We start from the raw sequence: 16,185 nt of genomic DNA on the forward strand, positions 1-16,185 counted from the left end.
TTCCTAGGAAGTTATTTTAAAGCACAGTAGGGCTGGAAACCTTCCCCTCCTTGTATTGCAGTTTTTAAAAGTTGGAACAGAAGGAGGAGCCAATGAAGCATTGCTCATCCTCCTTGAAGGCTAAGGCTCAGGTGCTTGAATGTATGTGGGTATAACCAAGATGAGATTAAGGGAGAGATAGGTAGCATGATTAAGGAGAGGAACTTAGATGTTCTGGCTGTAAGTGAAACAAAACTTAAGGGTTAGGGAGAAGAATGCTGTGTGAATGTTTTAAGGGTAAAGTCAGGGGTTAGTATACCTATTTATCTACCTACTTGCAAGTATCTTTAAGGAGATTTTGCCATGGCTAGCATGTTTCACTCACCACTCGCTTTCAGTATTGATGAATGACATTTTATTTGTCTGGCATTTTTTTTTTTTTTTTCCACCAGCTACTCCTCTGACACAATTATCTATTGTAGGTTCATCTGATATTACCTTCACTCACAAGTCAAATCACTATATATGTATTTCAAAGATCACCCTGAGTTGCATGATGGTGTCATTCCAGCTGCCTTGCTGGGCATTCATGTATCTTTTTTTTATGCATTTTTGGTATGTTTCTAGGAATTACTCTTGAGCTTATGGAAACAATAATCAGGAAGCATATGGATGACTTTCTACTGGGGAGAAATTATCTAAGTGAGAGACAGCATGGTTTAAGGGAAAGTGATGTATAATAAACCTCATAGATTTCTATGAGTTAGTGAGCTATGTCTTTGACAGAAGGGAAGGTTAGGTGGAATGTTTGAATTTGGACTGCCAGAAAGCATTTGACGACAACTTGGGAGGCTGGTTAAGAAGCTGGGTTACAAAGCAGGAATAAGGGGGCCACTCCTTCAGTGGATAGAGTATCATAGAGGAAGGGAACAGAGGATGCATGTCAAGAGGAGCATGCTTAAAATGTGTTGAGGTCACTAGTATATGGATGCCTTGCTTGAAGTTATGGTCTTTTACCTGAATATTTTGCTGATGATGCAAAGTTCATGAGGGAATTGAAAAGCATAGAGGATTTCATCACCATTTAAGGACACCTTGACAGACTCCAGAGTTTGTTAGATGCAAGGTTGAAGTTCATTCCAAACAAATGCAAAATAATGATGATAGATCAACAACAAGAGAAACGTTCGATTTGATTATGATCTTGAAGGAAATCGTCCCACACGTTGCCAGATCCCATCCTAAAGAGATTATTTAAGGAAGCCATCTGTCTTCTAGCAAATTTTAGAATTGTAATCCAATGCATCGATAAGGAAATATTCAGCAATCTGTTCCCATCACACATGAGACTAAAACAAGAATATGCTTTTCATGTTTGATCACTACACCTAAAGAAGCACATAGAGCCAAGAAAGGTCTAGATGAAGTTATCAAAGAGAGTATCAGTCTTAAGAGAGCTGAGAAACAGGAAAAGGATAGAGGCATGAATTTTCCCACCTTAGAAGATAAAAGGGTAAGGAGTGACGTGATCACTGCCTTTGTTAAAACATACTGATGATGCAGACAGTGAACACTTCATTGAGACATACATGTAGGGATGAAACAGCCAGAAGACATAACACAGATTTAATAAAAAACTTAAGAAAGGTTTGAAAACGTATCTTTTTATATGAATGGAATGAAATGAATATATACATGGTTAATGCATGCAGCATACAGAGCTTTAAAACCTTTATGATAGTATACAGTGTTCAAGAAATGGAGCCCCACAATTTTATAAAAATCTTCACCTTACAATGAAAATAGATGAAGACATCTACCCTTATTTATTCTTTTGCCTTTAGCACCCACAAATCGTTTGCATAACAGCACTCTTGGGATTACTTTACCATCAGACATATTGAGTGCACTCAGGACATTTCCCCTCAACCATCTTATGGTTCACTTAAGCAGCCTTAGATTTATATGTTCCCATCTCCATTGCCAGGTATTTAAAACAATTTTTCCGATGTTCTTAGCACGTACACTTATAATCTCAAACTAACCTGTCTTTCTCCCCTTGCCAAAGCTCATAACCATACTTTTACTCACACTGTCTTGCAGCTTCCTTGTTTTACACTCCCAAACTAAGACACTGGCTGCTGCATTTTCTTACTAAAGATTGTCACAAGAACTGTGTCATCATCAGGTTAAGAGCACCTGTCTCTCTTATTTAATCATCCTTCTTAGCTAGCTGACTTCTTCATGATCTGAGCTTTGTGTTAAGGGCCTTGGCAAAAGTGTGAAAGTGGTTATCACCCAAGATATTTCAATGGACCTGTCCCGCCCATTGTAACTCTTTGGAAAAGGGGTGCTTGATATATGTAATATATTGTATGTTGTTTAGATTGCATAATTCATTGGGAATTCTTATGTTGTTTTACAATTCTGGAGTTTTTGCACATAGAAGTTACATTAGAATATTTATTTCTAGTGTTCGGGGGAGGAACTACAGCATCTACAACCACAAGAAGTTCATTTAGTTTTGGTGACAAATTCTCCTCTGAACCTGAATCCACTGGTAAGGAATAAAAGAAATATGTTAGCCTGGCTCTAAATGTGCTTTGGTGTAATGAAAACATTTTATAGTGTGTAACTCATGCTCAGTCTTAGACTCATACACTTCTACAACTGCTCTCGAGTCTGAGATGTCTCTGAACTTTTAGAAAATATTTCCTTAACCGTGTGGCACTTCCCATGATTTTCCTAACCTCATTATTTGTAGTTAAGAATTACTAGTCTTTACTCTCCCTTTATTAATCACTCGTTTGTGACCACAGTGGCTTCCTTATTTTGGGCCTGCTGTAAGCCAGACAGTAATTGCCACTGGGTTTATGTCATTTGTCAGCTAACTTGCAGCCTGTAAGAGTGGACCCTCTTGTCCATATACTTTTCAATGCACCTAGGACATTAGCACCATCACCTACCAGATGACAAAATCAGCTTCCATAGTTCCATCTGCTGCCATCTGAAACACCACACCTTCCAGGTTCTCTTTTTTTTTTTCATACTTCAACCAGCCAATCTCTCTCTCTCTCTCTTTCATATACAATACATGTATTGTTTTTTATTTATTATACTTTGTTGCTGTCTCCTGCATTAGCGAGGTAGCACAAGGAAACAGATGAAATCTTCAGCATCAGTTAAATACTCTGTCATCACAAAGAAAAAAGCTGGGCCAATTGATGGTTATTTATATTTATTTATTTTGCTTTGTCGCTGTCTCCCGCATTTGCGAGGTAGCTCAAGGAAACAGACGAAAGAAATGGCCCAACCCACCCCCATACACATGTATATACACACACGTCCACACACGCAAATATACATACCTATACATCTCAATGTACACATATATATACACACACAGACACATACATATATACCCATGCACACAATTCACACTGTCTGCCCTTATTCATTCCCATCGCCACCTCGCCACACATGGAATACCATCCCCCTACCCCCTCATGTGTGCGGGGTAGCGCTAGGAAAAGACAATAAAGGCCTCATTCCTTCACACTCAGTCTCTAGCTGTCATGCAATAATGCCCGAAACCACAGCTCCCTTTCCACATCCAGGCCCCACACAGCTTTCCATGGTTTACCCCAGACGCTTCATATGCCCTGATTCAATCCACTGACAGCACGTCAACCCTGGTATACCACATCGATCCAATTCACTCTATTCCTTGCCCGCCTTTCACCCTCCTGCATGTTCAGGCCCCGATCACTCAAAATCTTTTTCACTCCATCTTTCCACCTTCAATTTGGTCTCTCACTTCTCGTTCCCTCCACCTCTGACACATATATCCTCTTGGTCAATCTTTCCTCACTCATTCTCTCCATGTGTCCAAACCATTTCAAAACACCCTCTTCTGCTCTCTCAACCATGCTCTTTTTATTTCCACACATCTCTCTTACCCTTACATTACTTACTTGATCAAACCACCTCACACCACACATTGTCCTCAAACATCTCATTTCCAGCACATCCACCCTCCTGCGCACAACTCTATTCATAGCCCACTCCTCGCAACCATACAACATTGTTAGAACCACTATTCCTTCAAACATAGCCATTTTTGCTTTCGTAGATAATGTTCTCGACTTTCACACATTCTTCAAGGCTCCCAGGATTTTTGCCCCCTCCCCCACCCTATGATTCACTTCCACTTCCATGGTTCCATCCGCTGCCAGATCCACTCTCAGATATCTAAAACACTTTACTTCCTCCAGTTTTTCTCCATTCAAACTTACCTCCCAATTGACTTAACCCTCAACCCTACTGTACCTAATAACCTTGCTCTTATTCACATTCAGTCTTAACTTTCTTCTTTCACACACTTTACCAAACTCAGTCACCAGCATCTGATGATATGAAAAAATTATTTGTCACATGGATGGAAGACCAGATACAGAAGCTCATACGGCTTAGCCTATTGTCGATCTAGGCTAAGGCAAGAAGTCTTTTTGATACACTAAAATGGTGTGCTGATGATCCTTTGTATGCTTAAATGTTTACAGCAAGTCATGGGTGGTTCCAGTGCTTCAAAAGGCATCATAATTTTCATAATGTAAAAGTTAGCAGTGAGGCAGCAAGTGCCAATACTGAGGGTGCTGAAGCTTTTATGGAAGAGCTGCACATGATGATTGTGGATGAGAAGTGTAAGTGTTCTGAGAATGTTTAAGGTAGGCCAGGTTAAGCTGTGATGCTAAGAAGGTTAGATGTACACTATTAGATGTATTTTCGACGCAGTATTTTCAACTTACGATGGGTTTATCAGAATGAAACCCCATTATAAGTCAGGGAGCATCTGTACAGCAGCCAAACATTCTTCACACACATTTCATACATACCCAGACAATTATAGATGTTATATCCCTTCCTTGGTTGGAATCTTTTAAAGATGGCTTAACAAAAACATTGTCACTTTTATTACTTCTGTTCATATAAGTGTAGTAGGTAGTAGTTAGTAAGCAGCCTCTGACCAGGGAGGTATATCAATAGTTCTATCCACCTGAGTATCAGTAGGGTTCGTGACAGCTGCGTAGTGAGCCAGCAGGAACAATAGGTAGGAGCCTCTGCAAACACTGCACGAGAATTGCCCTCTATGAGTGGCCTTTTAAGGGTGAAGCACTTAAGGGTAAGAAGTGGCACTAGGGTTTGCTGGTTGTGGAGACTCTATAACTGTGGCCACCCCTTTGAGGGAGTTCCTATTGGGAACAGGATTAATAGAGATGGCATACATAGATTTAAGTCTTTATGAAAGAAGAGAATGTTCAAGAGATGGGGTCCAGTAAGTGCAAAACTCTCTCTCCTCTCCTCTCCTCTCCTCTCCTCTCCTCTCTTCTCTTCTCTTCTCTTCTCTTCTCTTCTCTTCTCTTCTCTTCTCTCTCTCTCTCTCTCTCTCTCTCTCTCTCTCTCTCTCTCTCTCTCTCTCTCTCTCTCTCTCTCTCTCTCTCTCAAATATTTATTTATTTATTTAATTTTGCTTTGTCGCTGTCTCCCGTGTTTGCGAGGTAGCGCAAGGAAACAGACAAAAGAAATGGCCCAACCCACCCCCATACACATGTATATACACACACGTCCACACACGCAAATATACATACCTATACATCTCAATGTACACATATATATACACACACAGACACATACATATATACCCACGTACACAATTCACACTGTCTGCCTTTATTCATTCCCATCGCCACCTCGCCACACATGGAATACCATCCCCCTCCCCCCTCATGTGTGCGGGGTAGCACTAGGAAAAGACAACAAAGGCCTCATTCATTCACACTCAGTCTCTAGCTGTCATGCAGTAATGCCCGAAACCACAGCTCCCTTTCCACATCCAGGCCCCACACAGCTTTCCATGGTTTACCCCAGACGCTTCATATGCCTTGATTCAATCCACTGACAGCACGTCAACCCCGGTATACCACATCGATCCAATTCACTCTATTCCTTGCCCGCCTTTCACCCTCTTGCATGTTCAGGCCATGATCGCTCAAAATCTTTTTCACTCCATCTTTCCACCTCCAATTTGGTCTCCCACTTCTCCTCGTTCCCTCCACCTCTGACACATATATCCTCTTGGCCAATCTTTCCTCACTCATTCTCTCCATGTGCCCAAACCATTTCAAAACACCCTCTTCTGCTCTCTCAACCACGCTCTTTTTATTTCCACACATCTCTCTTACCTCCTCCCCTCTCATTTTTCATTTTCCAAAAGAAGGAATAGAGAAGAGGGCCAATTCCCTCAAAGGCTCAGTCCTCTGCTCTTGACGCTACCTCACTAATGTGGGAAATGGCGAATAGTATGAGAAAAGAAAACATTTATGTATGCTATTTTACTTATACTTGATATGTGTGTTTGCTGCCTAAGCCAGATGCTCATTTATTGAGTAACTCTGAAGGAAGAATGAATACTTGGGTTGGATGTGGCCTGACTGCCACACTCAGGATTCGAACCCTTGTGAGCCTGACCCTTGCTGGCCTATTCTGACTTATGGTCTGTAAAGCTAGCCTTGGAGCCCCTGTAAAAAGGGAACTAGGTAACACCAGAACCTTGACTGAAACAAGCCCTGGGGGTTTTATAGATAGATAAATGAAATATAGTATAGTGTCTTATCCTGAATCACTGGATGTTTAGGTCAGACAAAATTGTTGAGTTGAAAGGCATACAAATTGTGAGTGAGTTAAGCAGTTCATATATTTCATATTGAGATTTCATTTCTTAGGGAAATGCAAGAATTAGGCCCAGAACTGAAGATAATAATGTATTTATGTGTCACCGGTGTACATTTTATACTGGGAATTTTTTCACTAAATTTATGTAAAAATAGGTCAGTGTTTGTCATTTATTAAAGTAGTTTATATTAAATCACATGCACTGTTATACAGGGCATTGAATTATGCAAATAATATCAAATGTATTAATAGTGGAAGTTGTGTATCACTGCTTTGTTGTTTTCTGTAAAAGACACACACACACACTGTTTAGCAAGGTAGCATCTGACTTACCCCATTCAATATATTTTGTAGATTCTATTGAAATATTGTACGAAAAGAAGGCTACACCGGAACAAATAGAACGGGCACGGAAACACCAGCTACCAGACAACTTCTACCTTTATGAGGACGCCCCTCCTTGCTCAGGATGTCGTGGTTGTGAAGATGATGAAAAGATGCAAAAGGTAAGGTTTAATGGAGGGAAGATAACTGTTGAGAAGGGGAGGTATGCAGATAATGAACCTTTTATTTTTAATGAGATACTTACAGGAAACAGTCATTTAGCCAGTGGATTAAGAGAGGTAGAGGAAGCATGTGAAAATGGTTAAAGACAATTGGTTTCAAATTTATGGTGTTTGACTAAAGCTATGAGAGCAGTAAGGGGTTTTTATCAAGAGAGTAAGGCATGGTAGACAGTGGCTGGTAGGCAGCCACCGACTGGAGAAGTATATTACTGGATAGGTAGAAAAAAGTTTTGAATGTGTGTGGCATGAACATATAGGAGGGTGAAAGGCATTCACGGGATAGAGTGAAATGGAGTGACGTGGTTGACTGAACAAGCACATATGAAGCAGTCAAGGGAAATTATGGAGTGGCATGTAGGGCCTAGTTGTGGTTAGGGGGCTATGGTTTTGATTCATTACGCTTGACATCTAGAGAATGTATGTAAGGGAATTATCTTCCCCTCATACACACACACACCCACAGACTAACTCATTAACAAAGGAAATGGCAAACTGGAGAAAAAAATGAAACCAGTGTAATGAACAGTTTAATAAGAAATCTGATTACTCTGTGTCATCATGAATGACTGGATTTTTTTCTGTTCTATGTAAGCCTTAAGTTATAGGAAATGTAACCTCTCTATGTGTGTCTCTCTTACAATGAACTTACTTTCATATCTGAAGAGTTGATGAGGTGCATACCTCCTCTGAAACCTCTCATGTATGTCATCAACTACTGCTTATTTTGTTAAAGTGACTTGAACGATGCTTGTATAAGGTTTTGATGCTTTTACGGTGTACTAATTTGATATGTCAAGTGAGATTATCTCTGGTATGGTTTCATTTTGTCTTTTTTTTTTTTTTTTTTTTTTTTTTTTTTTCATACTATTCGCCATTTCCCGCGATAGCGAGGTAGCGTTAAGAACAGAGGACTGGGCCTTTGAGGGAATATCCTCATCTGGCCCTCTTCTCTGTTCCTTCTTTTGGGGGGGGGAAAAAAAAAAAAAAAAAAAAAACGAGAGGGGAGGATTTCCAGCCCCCCGCTCCCTTCCCTTTTAGTCGCCTTCTACGACACGCAGGGAATACGTGGGAAGTATTCTTAATCCCTTATCTCTACTTATTCCACAGTCTTTGACATACGAGATTACCCTAATTCAAAGCAGTTTTTTCTGTACCATGTATCTCTTCCACAGTCTACCTATCCTCTTTTTACCTTCAATTTGCTATTGTAACTTGGATAAATCTAAACTTTTATAAATAAACCTCTTTATTTATTCTGTCAATCTCTTTCTAGGAAGGTCAAGAAACTGTTCCCGAGTCAACATCATCAAGCTCAGGTATCACATTCAAGCCAACTATATTTGGCAGCAGTGGTGGAACATCTTTCTCCAGTAATGTAATTGGAAAATTCCCATCAAGTTCAACGAGTTTGTTTGGTGGCAGCAGTTCCAATAATTCTTCAAACTTGTTTGGAAAGAACACGACAAATACATCAAGTGTCTTTGGCAGCAGTTCTAGTAGTCATAATTTTTCCAGTGGCGGTACTCCAAGTACTTCTACCAGTATTTTTGGAAATAGTACCATAGCTTGCACATCAGTCAGTACTTTTGGAAATAATACCCCAACTAGTACTACAAATCTGTTTGGCAGTAATTCTATCAGTGGAAGTAGTAGTATATTTGGTGGTACCTCTAGTTCCACTGCACTGTTTAGTCCTAAACTTATGGATTCTGCAAGACTGATCAGTACCTCATTTAGTGCTACCACTGTCACATCTACAGAGAATACCACCACAGGTAGCACAACGAAAACAGCTTCAGAAGATGATCTGTTTTCTTCTGTTAATAATAGTTCCCAGTTGTCCTTTGCTGATCTTGCTGCACAAGCCTCCACTACCAACTTTGGTCAGACAAGTAAGTTTCAAATTGCTTCCCGGTGAATCTGATTTTATTTTTCCTGTCTTTAGTGTTTGTCATTGTAAGTTTTATCATGCTGTTACATTTCTTTGCTTTTGGAACGGATAAAAGCAAAGCGGCAAGACATCCACGAGTATTTATATTATATGTTATACTTAATGGCTATTCCCTGTGTCAGCGAGGTAGCGCCAGGAAACAGACAAAGAATGACCCATCCACTCATATACACACATATATACATAAATGCACGTATACATTTTTTTTTCATACATATTCAGTATTTCCCGTGTTAGCGAGGTAGCGTTTAGAACAGAGGACTGAGCCTTGGAGGAAATATCCTCAGTTGGCCCCCTTTTCCGTTCCTTCTTTTGGAAAATTAAAAGTGAGAGGGGGGGGGAATGATTTACACACACACACACACACACACACACACACCCCACCCCCAGTTGCTTTGCATGACCCGCAGGGAATATGTGGGAAGTATTTGTTCTCCCCTATCCCCAGGGATATATACATACATATACATCTTTTCTTTCATACTATTCGCCATTTCCCACAAGCGAGGTAGCGTTAAGAACAGAGGACTGGGCCTTTGAGGGAATATCCTCACCTGTCCCCCTTCTCTGTTCCTTCTTTTGGAAAATTAAAAAAAAAAGACGGGAGAATTTCCAGCCACCCGCTCCCTCCCTTTTAGTCGCCTTCCACGACATGCAGGGAACACGTAGGAAGTATTCTTTCTCCCCTATCCCCAGGGATAACATACATATACATTATTTTTTTTTCCTATTTTGCTTTGTCGCTGTCTCCTGCGTTAGCGAGGTAACACAAGGAAACAGACGAAAGAATGGCCCAGCCCACCCACATACACATGTATGTACATACACGTCCACACACGCAAATATACATACCTATACATCTCAATGTATACATATATATACCCACACAGACATATACATATATACCCATGTACATAATTCATACTGTCTGCCTTTATTCATTCCCATCGCCACCCCGCCACACATGGAACAACAACACATATACATATTTACACATATACACATTCATACTTTCTTGCCTTCATCCATTTCTGGCACTATGCTGCCCCACAGGAAACAGCATTGCTACCCCCTGCCTCAGCGAGATAGCGCTAGGAAAAAGACAAAAAGGCCACATTCGTTCACACTCAAGTCTCTAGGTTATGTAATACTAATACGCAGAAGAGGATCTAAGCTGACACCTTAGTATTATAAACCAGAAAATGTTTTTCATGTTTTGTATGGCCTAAGCTAAGGTGCATGTGGATTGGTATAGTGCATGAACAGTGCCCTTATGTAAAGACAAGAGGAACAAAAGTGGTTGAATATTCAGGTGATCAAGAGGGTGGGAAGGAGCAATGTGATAGTGATTTGTATATAATATTAATATAGGATGTTTTGGTCAAGGTGGTGTGCAAAGTGAGAGGGTTAGGGAAAATGATTTGGTAAACAGAGAAGAGGTAGTAAAAGCTTTGCGGAAGATGAAGCCGGCAAGGCAGCAGGTTTGGATGGCATTGCAGTGGAATTTGTTAAAAAAGGGGGTGACTGTATTGTTGACTGGTTAGTAAGGTTATTTAATGTATGTATGATTCATGGTGAGGTGCCTGAGGATTGGCGGAATGCTTGCATAGTGGTTCCAACAATGTTGTATGGTTGCGAGGTGTGGGCTATGGATAGAGTTGTGCGCAGGAGGATGGATGTGCTGGAAATGAGATGTTTGAGGACAATGTGTGGTGTGAGGTGGTTTGATCGAGTCAGTAACCTAAGGGTAAGAGAGATGTGTGGAAATAAAAAGAGCGTGGTTGAGAGAGCAGAAGAGGGTGTTTTGAAATGGTTTGGGCACATGGAGAGAATGAGTGAGGAAAGATTGACCAAGAGGATATATGTGTCGGAGGTGGAGGGAACGAGGAGAAGTGGGAGACCAAATTGGAGGTGGAAAGATGGAGTGAAAAAGATTTTGAGTGATTGGGGCCTGAACATGCAGGAGGGTGAAAGGCAGGCAAGGAATAGAGTGAATTGGATCGATGTGGTATACCGGGGTTGACGTGCTGTCAGTGGATTGAATCAGGGCATATGAAGTGTTTGGGGTAAACCATGGAAAGCTGTGTAGGTATGTATATTTGCGTGTGTGAACGTATGTATATACATGTGTATGGGGGTGGGTTGGGCCATATCTTTCGTCTGTTTCCTTGCGCTACCTCGCAAACGCGGGAGACAGTGGCAAAAAAAGAAAAAAAAAATCTGTATGTGTATATATACGTGTACATTGAGATGTGTAGGTGTGTATATTTGTGTGTGTGGACGTGTATGTATATACAGGTGTATGGGGGTGGGTTGGGCCATTTCTTTCATCTGTTTCCTTGCGCTACCTCGCAAATGCGGGAGACAGCGACAAAGCAAAATAAAATAATAAATAAATAATTAATGGATATGTAGAAAGCTTAAGTGATGGTTGACAGAGACCTTTGGAAGATGCCCTTGGAAGATGCCCTGAAAATTTGGGGTGATTGGCGAGTTACAAAATGCAGGGAAAAGTTTTTGCCTGGAGAGTAAGGCATGTATGTGAGTTAGAAGTGCACCAAGATCAGTCATTCATAACAAGACCTATAAGGAAGAAATGAAATAGTAACCACCTGTGAAAGCTAATTTGTAATTAGTATGGTAAATTGTCAAAAAGTATAACTGGAGAAGAAAAAAATAAGAAATCAGTTCAAGACTTATGAAGGGTACCATAGATGAAAGAGGATATTAAGGAACTGAAAATAATAGTGATTTGGTATGAACAGAAACTAATTTTGGTGGAATGGATTCAGGAGGTACATAAAAACAAGATGAAAATGGTAAATTCATTAAAAAGCAAAGGTCTGATGAGTCTATTCAAGATGATTGAGAAGCTATTCAGTTAAAGGACATGACTTGAAGGAGCAATTTTATATTAAGTGAAACTGTTGAAAGAATGATAGACATTGTTAGAGTTGGAGTAGTCAAGTAAGATTTTGTCCTTGTTGATGAAAGGTTTAGAGAAATGAGAAATGCAGTCAAGAAAATAAGTCACATAGAAGGGAACAAAAAGAGGAATTAATTCAAAGTATGGTCAAAACATGATGGTCCTGTTTGCTTAATTGAATAAAAAAATAAAGTCGGAGATTGGACCATTCAGAGAGTGACATTTGTGTAAATGACCTCAGAAGAGTATGTCATTTATTTATTTACTAGTATGAGTCATTATTGAAATGTACAGGTGATAATTAGGAAATAGGTGATAGAATATTTATCTTCAGATTATGTGGATGGTTTTTGGGTTTCTGTTTGGGTTGAAAAGTTTATATTTTCATATTTCAGAATACTTTTTTTTTTTCAGTTGGCAGGGGCGTTTATGACTTTCTCACATACCACATCATAATTTTACAGCATTACTACATTGGTTTATCATTAAACACCAAAAAATAAATGAAACTAACACTATTGGCACATTGACAAATGACTGGCAGAAGTCTCCACAATCCCAATCCATGTTCAATTCTGTATCCTCTTCCTTCTACTGAAAACTCTAACTGCTTTATCCTTCATTTTAGATCAAGCAGCATCTGCTGTGTGGGCAACAAGAGGCCAGCCTGTTTTTAGCAAATCACCCAAAAAATTAGGTGAAGAGGAAGGTGGAGCTGATGATGCAGATACACATGATCCACACTTTGAACCCATTGTGCCGCTGCCAGATCTTGTTGAGGTTAGATAAGAATAAGATTATTTCTCTGTTGTTTAGATGAACAAAATCTCATTCTTGATTAACTTTAAAGTAAGCATATCTTTTTTTAAGTGCTTTTCATGATTATTGTGTTCCATGCATTTGTTCCTTATACACCTTTATTAGAAATATTTCATTTGTAGGGGTTGAATGGTGGATGGAGATGAAGACTGGTAAGAATTCAGTGGAATGCTTGAAGTCAGTAGGGAAGATTTGATTATGAAATTGGAATTTATTTAAAGATGAAAGAATTGGTAGGTAGCACATTTTGTTATGGAAGAAAAATTAAAGAAAAAAATTTCAGAGATTTAAGATATTATTTTGGAGGAGATTATTGCAGTACTCTTTTCTCTTTTATATATAGAAGAGAGGGCATAAATAGATATATGATTGGGGATTTGATACGTTCATATATAAGATAGCTAATGGAAAGGTTTATGGGGTATGGTTAGGGATAGGGAGCTGTGGTTTCTGTGCATTGCACATGACAGCTAGAGAATGGTTGGGAGCAAATGTGACATTTCTTTATCTTTTCCTGGTGCTACTTCACCAATGCAGGAAACAGTGATCAAGTATGAAAAAAACTGATGATGATATAAGAGGGAAGGGAAAAATATATAGGAGAGTGGGAGGTGTAAAGGTGGCAGCACATAGATGTGTATATGGCATGTAGAAATATTGTTGAGGTTTTGAATGACTTAGTAGCTATATACATTATACTTGTAAAGAGATCGGGTTTGTGGGATGAGTATATCTTGTCCCATAGCAAAATTATACTGAAAATAGGATTAAAGGAAGATTGTAAGGGGATCATGGTTTGAATTCTTGTATAGTTAATTATCAGAAAATTCCTTGAAATTATGCATGTACTGTAATTTGTATTGTTAGTTGAATCAGAATAGTGTGAATTGATATTATTTACACAACAGGTGAAAACAGGAGAAGAAGAACTGGAAGTAATCTTTAGTAACCGTGGTAAACTTTATCGATATGATACATCTTCAAAGGAATGGAAAGAGAGAGGAATTGGAGATTTTAAGATACTTTATGATCGAGTAAATAACAAGTATCGATTGTTGCAAAGGAGAGAACTAGTAAGTAATGGTTTTTTCTTTTATTCAGTTGAATGGACATATGAAATATCTGTTTGATACATAATGAATTTAGTACTCACTGACCAGACTTTAACACTCATCTTACATATGTGGTTGTCTGGTCTGCATAGTAATACCAGAGTAACATATTATTGTATGAAATGCCTTGTATATTCCAAATATTTTGTAAGAAAGAAAAAAATTTTAATATTTGAAAATTATTTGGCATGAAAAAATACTTTATTGGCTAGAATTTTTATAGAATATGAAAAAAACATTTCATATATATAGATAAGAATTATGTTTATATATTATGTATATACCACATCGTTCCAATTCACTCTATTCCTTGCACGCTTTTCACCCTCCTGCATGTTCAGGCCCCGATCACTCAAAATCTTTTTCCCTCCATCTTTCCACCTCCAATTTGGTCTCCCACTTCTCCTCGTTCCCTCCACCTCTGGCACATATATCCTCTTGGTTAATCTTTTCTCACTCATTTTCTCCATGTGACCAAACCATTTCGAAACACCCTCTTCTGCTCTCTCAACCACACCCTTTTTATTACCACACATCTCTCTTACCCTGTTATTACTTACTCGATCAAACCACATCACACCACATATTGTCCTCAAACATCTCATTTCCAGCACATCCACCCTCCTCCGCACAACTCTATCCATAGCCCATGCCTCGCAACCATATAACATTGTTGGAGCCACTATTCCTTTAAACATACCCATTTTTGTTTTCCAAGATAATGTTCTTGACTTCCACACATTCTTCAACGCTCTCAGAACTTTCGCCCCCTCCCCCACCCTATGATTCACTTCTGCTTCCATGGTTCCATCCACTGCCAAATCCACTCCCAGATATCTAAAACACTTCACTTCCTCCAGTTTTTCTCCATTCAAACTTACCTCCCAATTGACTTGACCCTCAACCCTACTGTACCTAATAACCTTGCTTTTATCCACATTTACTCTCAGCTTTCTTCTTTCACACACTTTACCAAACTCAGTCACCAGCTTCTGCAGTTTCTCACACGAATCAGCCACCATATATATATTATTTTATTACATTGCAGGTCCACAAAACTTGCTGTAACCATTACCTCACCCCACATCTCGAGTTACGACCTCTGCAGACATCTGAAACTGCATGGTGCTGGTATGCTACTGATTATTCAGATAATTTGCAAGGAACTAGTGAGCGACTTGCAATTAGATTCAAGGTATGTTGTGTAGTACGTAATTTAAGGTTAACGGAGGGCCCAGTTTGTCCAAAATTTCACAAAGCAAACTAAGGTAATAGTATAGTGGACTTTTTAATTTGTCATTTTTCTTGTTACCAGACTATCCTGTAAATGTATTTTAATGTCCTAGGTTATTCATTGGGGCTTGAATGTTGCTTGTCTCAATAATTATCCCATTATCATGATGATTAGCTTTATTTAGTGATATGTATTTATCTGTTTTGGTGAAATTACTATTCTAATGTTTTCAGAAGTAGTTTAAGGATAGAGCTGATTCACATATTAATATGACTGCCTGTATGTACTCCTGTATTTCACCCATTTTGAAAGTGTTAAAGTCACTCTTGATTTGTATCAGGCTTTATTGAAAATTGTTTATTTGATTTATCTGTATTTTACATTGAGAGATGAGTTAGGCATTTTAATAATTATCTATGAATATTAAGGTTCCATTCTTTAGATTTGCTGTAATATTGAATTTTGGACGATTTTTGCAGGGAAAAAATGCAATTGAGTGGGAGATGTATAAAAGAAAGAGACAGGAGGTCAAGAGAAAGGTGCAAGAGGTGAAAAAGAGGGCAAATGAGAGTTGGGGTGAGAGAGTATCATTAAATTTTAGGGAGAATAAAAAAATGTTCTGGAAGGAGGTAAATAAAGTGCGTAAGACAAGGGAGCAAATTGGAACTTCAGTGAAGGGCGCAAATGGGGAGGTGATAACAAGTAGTGGTGATGTGAGAAGGAGATGGAGTGAGTATTTTGAAGGTTTGTTGAATGTGTTTGATGATAGAGTGGCAGATATAGGGTGTTTTGGTCGAGGTGGTGTGCAAAGTGAGAGGGTTAGGGAAAATGATTTGGTAAACAGAGAAGAGGTAGTAAAAGCTTTG

At 39.1% G+C, this 16,185-nt stretch overlaps 1 protein-coding gene across 1 annotated transcript in view; it reads left to right on the forward strand.

Moving 5' to 3' along the window:
- LOC139767122 (E3 SUMO-protein ligase RanBP2-like) overlaps positions 1–16,185 on the forward strand; it is a 148,079-nt gene that overhangs the window by 115,617 nt on the left and 16,277 nt on the right. The window contains exons 38-43 of the mRNA XM_071696131.1: positions 2,453–2,539; positions 7,066–7,217; positions 8,551–9,169; positions 12,783–12,934; positions 13,882–14,046; positions 15,134–15,280. Coding sequence (XP_071552232.1) covers positions 2,453–2,539; positions 7,066–7,217; positions 8,551–9,169; positions 12,783–12,934; positions 13,882–14,046; positions 15,134–15,280 — 1,322 coding nt within the window. The remainder of the gene's footprint in view (positions 1–2,452; positions 2,540–7,065; positions 7,218–8,550; positions 9,170–12,782; positions 12,935–13,881; positions 14,047–15,133; positions 15,281–16,185) is intronic.

This window comes from Panulirus ornatus, chromosome 59 (genome assembly GCF_036320965.1).
Source record: "Panulirus ornatus isolate Po-2019 chromosome 59, ASM3632096v1, whole genome shotgun sequence".
In the NCBI taxonomy this organism is placed as follows: Eukaryota; Metazoa; Arthropoda; class Malacostraca; order Decapoda; family Palinuridae; genus Panulirus; species Panulirus ornatus.